Source organism: Bos indicus x Bos taurus, chromosome 11, assembly GCF_003369695.1.
Source record: "Bos indicus x Bos taurus breed Angus x Brahman F1 hybrid chromosome 11, Bos_hybrid_MaternalHap_v2.0, whole genome shotgun sequence".
Taxonomy (NCBI): Eukaryota; Metazoa; Chordata; class Mammalia; order Artiodactyla; family Bovidae; genus Bos; species Bos indicus x Bos taurus.
This window is the reverse complement of record NC_040086.1, coordinates 6,014,473-6,028,334: the sequence shown is the minus strand read 5'-3', so window position 1 is coordinate 6,028,334 and position 13,862 is coordinate 6,014,473. Positions and strand designations below refer to the sequence as shown.

The 13,862-nt window shown below is 46.8% G+C and overlaps 1 protein-coding gene across 4 annotated transcripts in view; it reads left to right on the top strand.

Annotated features, from left to right (window-relative positions):
- Positions 1–13,862, top strand: part of TBC1D8 (TBC1 domain family member 8) — a 141,074-nt gene that overhangs the window by 49,234 nt on the left and 77,978 nt on the right. For 2 of the 4 annotated variants that reach the window (XM_027554703.1, XM_027554706.1), the window contains exon 2: positions 654–764. The exons of 1 other annotated variant lie outside the window; for it this stretch is intronic. In XM_027554703.1, the coding sequence (XP_027410504.1) occupies positions 654–764 (111 nt within the window). Of the gene's footprint in view, positions 1–653; positions 810–13,862 lie in introns of all 4 variants that reach the window. One more of the 4 variants, XM_027554702.1, reaches the window with a different exon arrangement.

The window sequence follows — 13,862 nt, the reverse complement described above, 5'->3', positions numbered from 1 at the left end:
GGGTGTGGATTAGGAGTTTGGCGCTGGCAGATGGAAACTATGTGTAGAATGGATAGGGCAGGAATAGAGACGTGGAGGTAGAGTGGATACAGTGAGGGAAAGAGAGGGCAGGACCAATTGAGAGAGTAGCCTTGACATACAATATACATTACCATATGTAATAGATAGCTAGTGGGAAGTTGCTCTAAAACACAGGGATCTCAGCCTGTGCTCTCTGACAACCTAGAGGGGTGGGAAGGGGGCTGGGTTGGAGGGAGGGAGGTTCACGAGGTTGGGGACATATGTATACTTATGGCTGATTCATGTTGTTGTACAGCAGAAACCAACACAACATTGTAAAGCAGTTATTCTCCATTTAAAAATAAATAAATTTAAAAAATGGACAAAATCTTGCTGAATAGCACAGGGAACTGTATTCAGTATCTTGTGATAAACCATAATGGAAAAGAATATGAAAAAGAAAAGTGTATATATGTTGACCTGAATCACTTTGCTGTACAGAATAAATCAACACATTATAAACCAACTATACTTCAATGAAATTTAACGAAAAAAGAGGCTGCTGGCGCTCGGAGTTACTGCCCCGCCTTCCCAGTGGGCTGCTGGCTGTTGTGCCTGTGCTCACGCGTGCGTTGTCCTCTTGTCTCTTGAAGGTCGCCTGGTGGGTGCCCTGGACGCGGTGCTGGATTCCAACGCCCGGGTTGCTCCGTTCCGAATTCTGCTCCAGGTGCCCGGCTCCCAGGCGTATTCTCCCATAGCATGTGGTGAGTTACTGAGCGGATCGGACGTTTACTGGGCCGTGGCCACGGGTGAGTTTCATCCCAGGTGGAGCGTTCCCCACCTTGAGGTCTGAGCATGGGTGTCTGCATGGTGGTGATGCTTGAAGGTAACTCGCCGAACCTCATCCGCTGCTGTGAGCTCTCTGTTCCTTCTCTCAACCATCAGAAGCACGTGGTGGTTCTAAAGGCTGGACAGCCGGGTTGGACAGACGGTCCAGGTGGTGTGTGGTTCCCGGAGGAACCCAGCCGTTTTCTTTTCCGTCTTGTGTCTGACGTAACCCTCGCCCCAGGTGCGAGTGCACTCCGTGACGGTGCCGGGGAAGTGCCCTGGGCTGGGTCTGCCTCAGGCCCGTCTTTGTCCTTGTTCCACTGTGCACTGAATCCCTGGACAGCAGGGCTCTGCAGGAGTTTAGAAATCACCTTCCCATCCTCTCCGAGTTTCAGCTCCTCCCACACGCACCGTTCGGGGCTCTGCTGGGACACTCCCTCTGGGAATCATGGCATCGTGAGAAGCCCGTTCTGTTAAAAAACAAACCTGAGATGTGTCTTTTTATTTATTTATTTTTCAAACACCACAGAAACTTTATTCACACAATCCAGTGAGATTTCTGAACCTGTGCCATTGAAGCACGACAAGCCCTTTTCTCTCAGGCTTGTTGCTGACATGTAGATTAGCACAAATGCAAGTTGAACTTACACACTGTTGACAGATAACTCCTAGTCCCTATTTTAGTATTACCATCACGGGGACGCTCAAAGGGCAGTTGGTGAGATGTGTCTTTTTAATTACGCAAGTAATCTTCACACTTCAGAAACTGGAAAATGGGTAAGAAAGAAGGAGAAAGAAGTCATCTATAACCTCTTATCCAGGGTAATCACTCTCTGTCTACATGTGTTTCTATGCAGAGGTTTTCAGTTGTGTGTTTTTTTTCTCTTAAAGTGAAAGTGTTAGTCACTTGGTCATGTCCTACTCTTTGCAACACCATGGACTGTAGCCCTCCAGACTCTTCTGTCGATGGGATTCTTCAGGCATACTGAAGTGGGTTGCCATCCCCTTCTCCAGGGGATTTTCCTGACCGAGGGATTGAACCCTGATCTCCCACACTGCAGGCAGATTCTTGACTGTGTGAGCCACCAGGGAAGCCCACATTTTAGTAACTACTGTCAAATTTCAGTATCACCTTACATTCTCTAATGACATCGGATTACTTTTTTTCCTGGAAAAAATACAGGAAAGGATAAAGAAGAAAATTGTTGTCTTATACCCACCATTTATTACTAATGACTGTTAACATCTTGGAACTTTTTTTCCCAGCTTGTTTTGTTTGTTTTGGACAAATCAGTCTGTATTTGCATAAAGTGATAAAATGATTCATGCTCAATATAATCAATTAGCTCTGGAAAGTACAAGGAAAAAATATATTTTCTTCCCCCTCCACCTCCCCCTGCTCCACCAACATCCTAGCCAACCAACCTCCAGTGACACTGGTTGACAACATTTTTTCCTTCCTTTCTTTTGTCTTTTTGTATTTATTGGCCATGCTGAACTTGGTGCCCCCATCAAGCTCCGAGTCCTAACCACTGGACCACCAGGGAATTCCCAGCACCACTTTCTAAGGCAGCTACACAAGTCTGGGGAGACTTGGGAAGAACGGTAGATGGTGCAGCTTGTCCGCAGTGCCAGTTGACAATAAAAATATTGTTTTTAGTGGATTTCAGTAAAAGGAAAGATGCTGAAGTGAAATGAAAATACTGTTAAACTTCAAAGAAATATCCCTCGAACCCTGAGTGCTGGCTTTCTAAAAGGTTCGTTGAAGGTCAAGGGGATAGATGTTCGAATGTGTGACGAGGTCAGAATTGTAGCTTTTGAAGACAGTGTTTCTACTTAGACAGAGTTCATTGACTGACCTCCTGAAGGACAATGATGCTATCAGCTTTCTCATCCGTCCCCTGCTGCCCCAGGCTCTCATTTTAAAAAGTTATACTGTTAATTGTACGCCGTGATTCTCATTCTGTTCGGTAACTGTGTTCCTCAACATTATTTGGCTCAGTTCTCTATGTAAATTGATTCAGGGCTTCCATCAGGTATGGTTTTCCAACATAGCGTCTTTTATTTTGGCTACTTTCTTAGTTGGCTGTATTCCTGTTTTCTTTGCCTAACGATGTCTCACATGGTTGCAGCGCCCTGGTTGGGTATGTTGGGTTCTGACCAGTCTCTGGGGCTTGGTGGCCATCACTTTGGGGTCTTGCAGTATTTCAGTGGCGAGGGGAGAAACCTCAGGCTGGTCTAATGCACCCAACCTCCCATCCCGCGTTCCCTACCTCCCACCTACGCGTTGTGGGTGATGCGCTTTTCATGGGTATAACTGCTTTTTTTTAATCTCTGCGGTTTGGCGACATTAGTCACTTTAGTAACTCCCTTATAATCTGTTACTCCCCGGACCACTTTGTGTTACATTTTTCTGAAACTCCACGTGCTCTTCCAGGACTTAAGATTGCTTTCTTTAATCCTGTCAGAAAACTTTCTTAATATCATTCTGTGTATGTGTTACATTTTATATTCCGTTGATTGGATTTCCCACTTCAAGGACACTTTCTGTTGGACAGGTCTGTTTTTCATTTCTGCTTTTCCTTTTTTTGATGAAAAGAGATCTTTGATAAAAGAATTGACCGTACAGGAGCACTCCCCTTTCACAGTATTCCTTTTTACTTCTTACGTGCGTTTTTCATTGTGCTGTTAGATTTCTTGGTTACAGCACTAAAGGGCAGAAAAAGGAATGTATATAAGGCAATGTTTCTTTTAGGTGCAGTAAGCTTGGGCTTCCCCTGACTCAGTGGTAAAGAATCTGCCTTCCAATGCAGGAGACGCTGGAGACCCACAGGAGACGTGGGTTTGATCCATGAGTTGGGAAGACACTCTGGAGGAGAGCATGGCAACCCACTCCAGTATTCTTGTCTGAAATGTCCTGTGGACAGAGAAGCCTGGCGGCTGCGGTCCACAGGGTCGCAGAGCGGGACTGAGCGACTGAGCACACACAGTAGTAGTGTGTTAGGGATGCCATGCTTTTCTCGATCTGTCCTTTTCAGCTGCACTCTGCATGCTGGGTGTATAGTCCTTTCCTCTAAGGGAATTCTGTTTTCAGCAGTGTTTCCCAGACTCTGCTGCCGTTAACTGACCTACTAATTTTGTTGATGTGTGGTTTTAAAAAAATAAATAATTTAAGTGAGCAATTTGGCCGTGTGGGGTCTTAGCTGTGGCCCTTGGGATCTTCACTGCATCACGCACGATCTTCCCTTGTGGTATCGCAGCACGCAGGCTCAGTAGTTGCCGGAGGCAGGATCTTAGTTCTCCGACCAGGGGTCAAACCTGCACCCCCTGCTTTGCAAGGTGGATTCATAACCCCTGGACTACCAGGGAAGTCCCCATGTAGTCAGTGGTCTTGATCCTCAGTTCGTTTTCTTAGGTCTCCAGTCTCCCACTGTATCTGTAATCTCTCCATCTCATTTTTGAGCTCTTGTTTCATTGAACACACGTTTCTGTTACATCATCTTGGGGCGTGAAGGCTTCGTGGGCATCTCCTCCTCCTCCTCTTCCTCCAGGACACTGAGCACCTCATTCATCTCTCTCCATCCCCTTGTGGTCGGCGGTTTTGCTTGGTTGCTGTGCTGTTTGTCCCCTTTCTTGCTCACGCTTGGAAATGGTTCTCCTACACTGTGTAAGCATTAATACAGTGACTGTGGCATTTTGATGTGTATTTTGGGGACACAGCAGGGCGGGGGGCTGGTGTACTGCTGGCCAGGACGAGGGGTGGGAGGGGCAAGACCCTGTCCTCTTCTCCCGAGTCTCCCTGATTCCTCTCCTCTGCCCCAGGCAGGGGAGGTGGTCTTGCCCTAGGATTTGGACTTCTGATGAGAACGTTTGGAGTTTTGTCTCCTGCTAGATGGACCTTTCGAAGAAGGCAATGGCACCCCACTCCAGTACTCTTGCCTGGAAAATCCCATGGACGGAGGAGCCTGGTAGGCTGAAGTCCATGGGGTCGCTAGGAGTCGGACACGACTGAGCGACTTCACTTTTACTTTTCACTTTCATGCACTGGAGAAGGAAATGGCAACCCACTCCAGTGTTCTTGCCTGGAGAATCCCAGGGATGGGGGAGCCTGCTGCGCTGCCGTCTCTGGGGTCGCACAGAGTCGGACATGACTGAAGCGACTTAGCAGCAGCAGCAGCAGATGGACCTCTGGGGAGTCACCAGTGGGGGGACTTAGTGCACAAGCCTGCTTGGGTCCTGAGACCACATGGCCCTGCAGGTCCACAGGAGCCAGTCTGGGCTCCACGGTGACGCAGTGTCATGCTTGATGGTGACACAGTGCTCAGCCTTTGCCTGTAGCTAGATTTACTCATCCAGACCTTTACTAGACACTTAATTGGCTCTGATTTTTATCTATTTTATAAACCTAAACGAGCATCCAGACACTTAAATATTTCAGGCCATCCCTGAAGTCCTCTCCTCTGAAACGTTTGATGCTTGTCTTGTACCAGACCTGTGCTGGGTGCCGGGATTCCTGGGTGAGGGTGTGAGAGGTGGTGTCCTCTCCCTGACCTTCTTGGGTCACGGGGAGTCAGAGAGCTGACCTGGAAATGGCAGGTACAGGTGGCAAAGGGCAGGGAAAGCACGAGAGGCCAGGCCCCCGGGGAACCCACGTACAAGCACACCTCGTTTTATTGCGCTTTTCTGTGCTCTGTAAACGGTGCATTTTTTACCAGTTAACGAGGCTGATCACATGGTTTCGTTGTGGTGCTGGAGAAGACGCTTCAGAGTCCCTTGGCCAGCAAGGAGATCGAACCAGTCAATCCAAAAGGAGATCAACCCTGAATATTCATTGGAAGGACTGGTGCTGAAGCTGAAACTCCAATATTTTGGTCACTTGATGAGAAGAGCTGACTCATTGGAAAAGACCCTGATGCTGGGAAAGATTGAGGGCAGGAGGAGAAGGGGATGACAGAGAGTGAGATGGTTGGATGGCGTCACTGACTCAATGGACATATGTGCTAAATCGCTTCAGTCGTGTCTGACTGTTTGTAACACTGTGGACTGTAGCCCGCCAGGCTTCCCTGTCCATGGGATCCTCCAGGCAAGAATATTGGAGTGAGTTGCCATTTCCTCCTCCAGGGGATCTTCCCAAACCAGGGATGGAACCCACGTCTCTTATGTCTCCTGCGTCAGTAGGCATGCTCTTCACCCCTAGTGCCACCTGGGAAGCCCTGAGTTTGAGCAAAGTCTGGGAGGTGAGTGAAGAACAGGGAATCCTGGCGTGCTGCAGTCCATAGGGTTGCAAAGAGTTGGACACAACTGAGCGATTGAACAACGACCGTTGTGAAGGACAAATCAATCCGTGCCATTTTCCAACAGCGTTTGTTCACTTTGTGTCTCTGTGTTACCTTTCGGTAACTCTGTCAGTATTTCAGACTTTTCCTTATTGTATTTTGTTACAGTGATCCGTCATCAGTGATCTTTGATGTGACTGTGATAGATTGCTGACTTGCTGAAGACTTGGATGATGGTTAGCTTTTTCGTAGCAATAAAGTATTTTTTAAACTAAGCCATGTACATTGTTTATTTAGATATAATGCTATTGCACACTTAATAGACTACAGTGTAGTAGAAACATAACTTTTATAGGTACCATAAAATAAAAAAAATTCATGAGCCTCCCTTTATTGTGATGTTTGCTTTACTGCAGTGGTCTGAACCCGGCCCACAGTATCTCTGGGGTGTGCCTGTAGTAAGGAATTATTGCATTCAATGGATAACGTTTATAAGGCCGTTTATATGTGTATTCCCAAATTACCTGCTATAAAGATTGCAGCAGTTAACACTGGCTGCCTACCCCCTAGCAGTGTGGTTGTCCTGAGCACATTTAATTCCTGGAACATTCTTTCTCTTGAACCAAGATCTGCTTCCTTGAACTATAAAAAGAATAAAACAATGCCCTTTGCAGCAACATGGATGGGCCTAGAGATTATCATACTAAGTGAAGTCAGAGAAAGTCAAATATCGTTGATATCACTTATATGTTGTTGCTCTTGTTCAATCGCTAAGCTGTGTCCAACTCTTTGCAACACCACGCACTATAGCCAGCCTGGCTCCCCTGTCCTTCAGTATCTCCCAGACTTTGCTCAGATTCATGTTCATTGAGTCAATGATGCTATCTCACCATCTCATCCCTTGCCACCCCCTTCTCTTTTTGCCTTCAATCTTTCCCAGCATCAGGGTCTTTTCCAATGAGTTGAGTTTTCACGTCAGGTGGCCAAAGTATTAGAGTTTCAGCATCAGTCCCTCCAGTGAGTATTCAGGGTCGATTTCCTTTAGGATTGACTGGTTTGATCTCCTTGCTGGTCAAGGGACTTTCAAGAGTCTTCCTCAACACCACAACTGAAAGCATCAGTGTGAAATCTGAAAAAGTGGTACAAATGAGCTTGTTTATAAAACAGAAATAGATTCACAGACAAACTTAGGATTACCAAAGGGGAAGGGGGGTAGATGAATTAGGAGTTTGGCATATTAACATATGCACACTACTATATATAAAATAAGCAACAAGGACCTCGACTTAATACTCTGTGCAACCTATATGGGAAAAGAATCTGAAAAAGAATGAATACAAGCCTATATGTATAACTGACTCAGTTTGCTATACACTAGAAACTAACACAACATTTTAAGTCAACTATTTGTTGTTCAGTTGCTAAGTCATGTCCAGCTGTTTGCGACCCCATGGCCTGCAGCACACCAGACTCCCCTGTCTTCCACTATCTCCTGGGGTTAGGTGGAATTCACGTCTGTTGCGTCAGTGATGCCATCCAACCATCTCACCTCTGTCGTCCCCTTCTTCTCCTGCCCTCAGTCTTTCCCAGCATCAGTCTTTCCCAATGATTCAGCTCTTTGCAGCAGATGGCCTAAGTATTGGAGCTTCAGCATCAGCATCAATCAACTATACTCCAGTTAAAAAACGATTTTAGAAAGGTCTGCTTCCTTTGGTTTCCACTTGACTGGGTGCTTGCCTTGGGCCTGACCTATAGCGAGTTAGAGAGGCGCCACCTTCGTCTGTCCTCTTGCCCACTGAAGGTCTGAGTAGGCAATTGTTCGTTCGGGTGCCCTTTGCTCGGGTAAGGGAGGGGGCACTGGGGTGGAGATTTATCTCAGGCCTGTGGTATTGATTTAGGTACTCAGGTCTCTTTCCGGGAGCCCCTTGGGCATCTTGTGCTGTGATATTGATTCACCATGTTTAATATTTTATTGTGTCTTGAGCCCTGAGAAAGGCTCCGTGCCCAGGGTCTCTTGTCTCAGATGAAGCACAAACAAGAGCTGTAGGAAGGGCCTGGGCGGCACTGGGACGTGGTCAGAACAGGAAGTGCGGCCCGAGGGGGTGATTTATGTCTTCACTTGTCTCTGGCTGCTCCCAGGGCAGTGCAGGGGGTGGGGGGTGATTCTTGAGGATAAGAGTCTCTCTCTCTCTTTTTTTTTTTAAAGCAGAGGTGGAAGAGCTGGGTAGGTGATTTTGTGGGTGAACATGATTATCACTTGGCAGCAGAGATCTGTGGATGGTGTGGGAAGAGAGAGAAGTTCCTATTATTATTACTTTGTTAACTTGCATGGATTGACGAATCCCAAGGCATTGGTGGTGGTGTTTTGGATCCCAAGGCTCTATAATCACTACTGGTTTCAGCAGACAGAAGAGAAGGTACATTGTGAGGGCAGTTATGAGTTCTTTCGAGGGTGCTGGCAGAGATGTGTGCCCTGTCATTTGGATCAGAACTCAGATGTCCCCCTCCTGCCCAGAGAGGCCTCCCCAGGACCCCCTGCCAACCGCCTCCTCAGTTCTGGCTCCCTTGTCCCTGTAGCACTTGGCTCTACTAATGTTTCCCTTTTATTTAAGTGCTTGGTCCCTAATGAAAATAGTTTTCTCAGAGTGGTGCTCACTGCTGACCCTCAGTGCCCAGAGCAGAGTCTGGCGTGTGGGTGAATGATGGGTCAGGTACATAAGAGAAAGTCAAGGGCTCAGGAGTCAAGACCACTGTCCATAAGGAGGGGAAGGGAGGTGGTGCGTGTCACCACTGATAAAGTGTCTCGGGACCTTTCTGAGAAGCCAAGGCCAGGGATGGTCCAGGGCTGTGCGGGGCCTGAGTCTGAGTTCTGTGGCCAGCCACCAGGACCACTGCACAGTAGATCTTGGAGCAAAGGGTCTTGCTTCCTGTCTTTAAAAAGATTTTTTTTTATTGTGGTTAAATATAAAATTGATTAGCTTCAACATTGTGTTTTTTTTTTTACATTATGGTTTATCACAGGATATGAAATACAGTTCCCTGGGCTATACATAGTAGGACCTTGTAGTTTATCCATCCTATATATAATAGTTTGCATTAACTCTTAGTTTGTATTAAGAGTTGTACCAAACTCTTAGTACAATAATTTGTAGATTCATCCATGTTGCCGCAAATGACATTATTTCATTCTCTCTTTTTGTGTGGCTGAATAGTATTCCATTGTGTATATATATATATATATATCACATCTTCTTTATCATTCATGTGTTGATGGACACTTCATTTGCCTCTGTATCTTGGCTACTGTGAATAGTCCAGCTTAGCCATTTTTAAAAAAAATGCTTATTTGGCTGTACTGGGTCTTAGCTGTGGCATGGGAGATCTAGTTCCCTGCTGCTACTGCTAAGTCACTTCAGTCGTGTCCGACTCTGTGTGACCCCATAGATGGCGGCCCACCAGGCTTCCCGTCCCTGGGATTCTCCAGGCAAGGACACTGGAGTGGGTTGCCATTTCCTTCTCCAATGCATGAAAGTGAAAAGTGAAAGTGAAGTCACTCAGTCATGTCCGACCCTCAGTGACCCCATGGACTGCAGCCTACCAGGCTCCTCCGTCCATGGGATTTTCCAGGCAAGAGTACTGGAGTGGGGTGCCGTTGCCTTCTCCGAGTTCGCTGACCAGGGATCAAACCTGGGACCGCTGCACTGGGAGCGTGGAGTCTTAGCCCCTGCACCACCAGGGGAGTCCCAGCGTAACCGTTTTTAAGTGTACATTTCAGAGCATTAAGCACACTCTTAGTGCTGTGCTGCCATTGCCACTGTTCATCTCGAGGATTTACAAATGGAAACTCTGTGCCCATTAAGCACTAACTCCCCATTCCTTCATCCCCCTGGCCCCAGAAACAACCATTCTGCTTCCTGTCTCCAGGACTTTGATGACCTTAGGAGCTTCATGTAAGTGGACTCATGCAGTATGTGTCCTCTGTGTCTGGCTGACTTCACGGGCATAATGTCCTCGAGGTTCATCCATGTCAGAACCTGGAGACAAATTAGGAAATCATCTGCAAATGACTTAAAAGTGCAAAATGGAAAAAAAGTTCATTGATGTCATGGCGTGTGTCGGAGTTTCCTTCCTTTTGAGGCTGAATACCGTGTGTCTGCTTTCTTTTTGAAATCAGATGCATAGCGATCGGCGCGTGACTTGAAACCAAGCGCGTGGTGTGCAGAACCAGGAGAGGTGACTGCCAGGAGCCAGGTCCTAGGCAGAGGCTGGAGGGGAGGGAAACCGCAGGCAGAGGAGATGGGGGGGCAGGGTCCAGCCTGCAGGTAGGGGTCAGCCTCTGAGTTAATGCCTGGGCTGTGAAGAGCTTTTCAGGGCCCTGGAGGAACAGGGAAGTGTTGCTATTTCTCTGTGTCCTGTGGTCTGAGCCATGCTTTGTCCTGTGATGAGTCCAGGCCATGCCAGGGTGTGAGGTACCGATGTATTATTCCATGTCCCTGTGGGTAGGGGCTTCTCAGAGCTATGGCTGCGTTACCCACACACACATTTTATTTTTGACTGTGGCCCTACACATAGAGTTAGTGGGTTTTGCCTGTTTTTAGGAAACGGAAGATATCCAGGAAAGACTCCGGGTGATGTGCCTGGACTATTGCAGGAGTTGAATGGATGGGGCAGTAATTTGACTCTTTTTGATGTCAGTTCATTGAGATCGGGGGTGGGCTGTCTCTTCTGGTGACTGACAGAGGACTTGCTGTGCTTAGAGGCACCCAGGATGCTGTCCTGCCAGGAGCACTCAGGAGAAGCTCATCAAACCTTTGTACACGTGGTCTGTTTTTCTCTTTTTTAATTGAGATATAGTCACTTTATAGTCAGAGAAGGCAATGGCACCCCACTCTAGTACTCTTGCCTGGAAAATCCCATGGGCCGAGGGGCCTGGTGGGCTGCAGTCCATGGGGTCGCAAAGAGTCGGACACCACTGAGCGACTTTGCTTTCACTTTTCACTTTCACACATTGGAGAAGGAAATGGCAACGCACTCCAGTGTTCTTGCCTGGAGAATCCCGGGGACGGGGAAGCCTGGTGGGCTGCCGTCTATGGGGTCGCACGGAGTCCGACACGACTGAAGCGACTTAGCAGCAGCATAGTCACTTTACAATGCTGTGTTATTTTCTGCTGTAGCAGGAAGTGAATCAGCCATATGTTTCCATAGATCCCGTCCCTCTTGGACCCCCGTCCACCCCATCCCACCTGTCCTGGTCACCACAGAGCTCTGAGCTGAGTTCCCTGAGCTGCACAGCTGCCTCCCGTCAGTTATCTGTTTAATGTGCATCAGTCCTAAACTCCCAGTTCATCCCACCGCTGTGCCCACACACTCGTGCTCTACATCTACATCTCTGTTCCTGCCCTACACATAGCTCCATCGGCACTGTTTTTCTAGATTCCACATATATGCAGTAATATATATCTGTTTTTCTCTGACTTGCTTCACTCTGTGTAACAGACTCTAGGTCCATCCACGACTCTACAAACGACCCAATTTCATTCCTTTCTATGGCGGAGTAATATTCCAGTGTGTATATGTACCACATCCTCTTTATCTAGTCATCAGTCGATGGAATTTCAGGTGGCCTCTTATAATGTTTGTGTCCTTGTGGTCTGCCTGTGGTCCGCAGAGTGCCTGGCTAGCGTTGTGACTGTTTATGACGGCGTCGGGCAATGTTTTCGTGTTCTGTGTTCCCAGCAAGGTCTGGAAATGAAGGAGAGCAGGAAAACAGAAGAAACAGAGCCGAGCGGTAGCAGCTGAGAGAGGGGATGCTGTGACAGCCCCGCCCACCGTCGGAGTGTAGATTTCCCAGCAGATGGGGGTAGGGGGGATGGGGTCCCATCCAGGTAGGCAGCGGCACCCCTGCATCACGGGAGCAGATGTGTGTGTGTAGTTTGAGGAAAACTTGGTTAATATTTTGGGTTTGGAAAATTTAAAAACAAGCTGATTCTTGAAATTTTAAGGATCATGAATGGAAGCTGTATAGCATAGAGGCATATACACTACCATATGTAAAATAGATAGCCAGTGGAAATTTGCTGTGTGACTCAGGGAACTCAAACTGGGGTTCTGTAACAATCTAGAGGGGTGGGAAAGGGAGGGAGGTTCAAGAGGGAGGGGACCTGTGTACACCGATGGCTGATTCATGTCGATGTATGGCAGAAATCAAACTAGTATTGTAAAACAATCATCCTTCAATTAAAAATAAATTTTAAAACAAGGAAGCTGTGACATTTTTTGTTAACAAATGGTGGGATGTGTTTTATGAGAAGTGAGAATGGCAAGTGTGATGCTTTCCGGTTTAAACAAAATCCCTTTCCCGAATGTTCCTCATCTGGGCCAGAATAATTAATTATTGGCCCTGGGGAGGGAAAATGCAGCATACGGGCTCCTGGTGACTTGCCGGGGCCATGCCTCATGTGAGGGGGACACCGCACCCTCTGCCCCACCCCCACCCCGCCAAATGGCCCCGGTGCAGGCTCTTAACGGAATGCTCTGTCTGTGTTCTTTCTGCCGTGTCGACGCTTATCTCTGCCCTTGACCATGGCTGGCGTTTTAGTTTCTTGTCTTCTGCATCACTGTTTGCTTTGTCTTTGGAGAGAGAGTTTTATTACGGGAGGAAATGTTCCAGGGCGGATCAGATTCGTGTCTGGTTGACCTTTGTGCCCGGGCAGCCGAGGAAGTGCCGCCAGCCAGGTCGTTTTTCAAGAACAGAACTTGCTGTGCACTTCAAGGCAAGCCTGGGAGGCAGCCCTGCAGGAGGAAGGTTTCAGAACTGTGTTTTGTGTGCACCTCCTAAGGTCACGCAGGATGAGTGGTCACGCTTGGTTTTGGTTGCCTGCGATTTCTGAGAACAGCACTGGCTGGCCTTTTCCACATGGATTTACACTTGGAAGTGACCGATGGGGGCCCTGGCTGACATTTGTCTTTTGTTGGGAAGCATCCATCACTCGGCTTTTACAATTTCCAATGAAATAATTTTGTTTATGTTCAAATAATGAAACTCCCCGAAGATGTTCTCCCATTAGGGATGTGTTTATTGTTACTTAAAAAAGCCGGCAAGTGCTGAGTCTGACTTTCCAACTTAGTGAATTTGGATGTCAGAAGGCATTTTTGTAAAATGCTTTTAAACTGGGGAGGTTGTTGGAGATCTCACGGTTTTCTGAGTTTTCTCTTTTGGGTTAGCTCCTTTTCTGAAATGTATAGAAAGAGTAGATCACTGTTGTATGGTAAGAACTAACATAGTGTTGTAGTCAATTATGCTTCAAAAACAAACTCATGGAAAAAGAGATCAGATTCGTGGTTACCAGAAGTGGTGGGTGTGGGGGAAGGGGGTCTTGAAAGAAGGTGGTCAAAAGGTACAAACTTCTGGTTATAAGAAATAAATACTAGGGATGTAATGTACAACATGATATGTATCATTATGTATAATGATAATATATGAAATATATAAAAATATATAGATGAAAGTTTTAAAGATAGTAAATCCTAAGAATTCTCATTAGAAGGAAAACTTTTTGTGTTTTATTTTGTATCTATATGAGATGAAGGAGCACTAAACTTGTGATATTCATTTCATGATGTATGTTACCAGATGTAACACAGATAATTTTGCTGTGCATCTTAAATTTATATAGTGCTTTATGTCAATTATATCTCAGTAAAACTGGGAGGAAAAAATAGCCCCTTTTCTCCCTCTTGTAATAATCCTTTTGCACA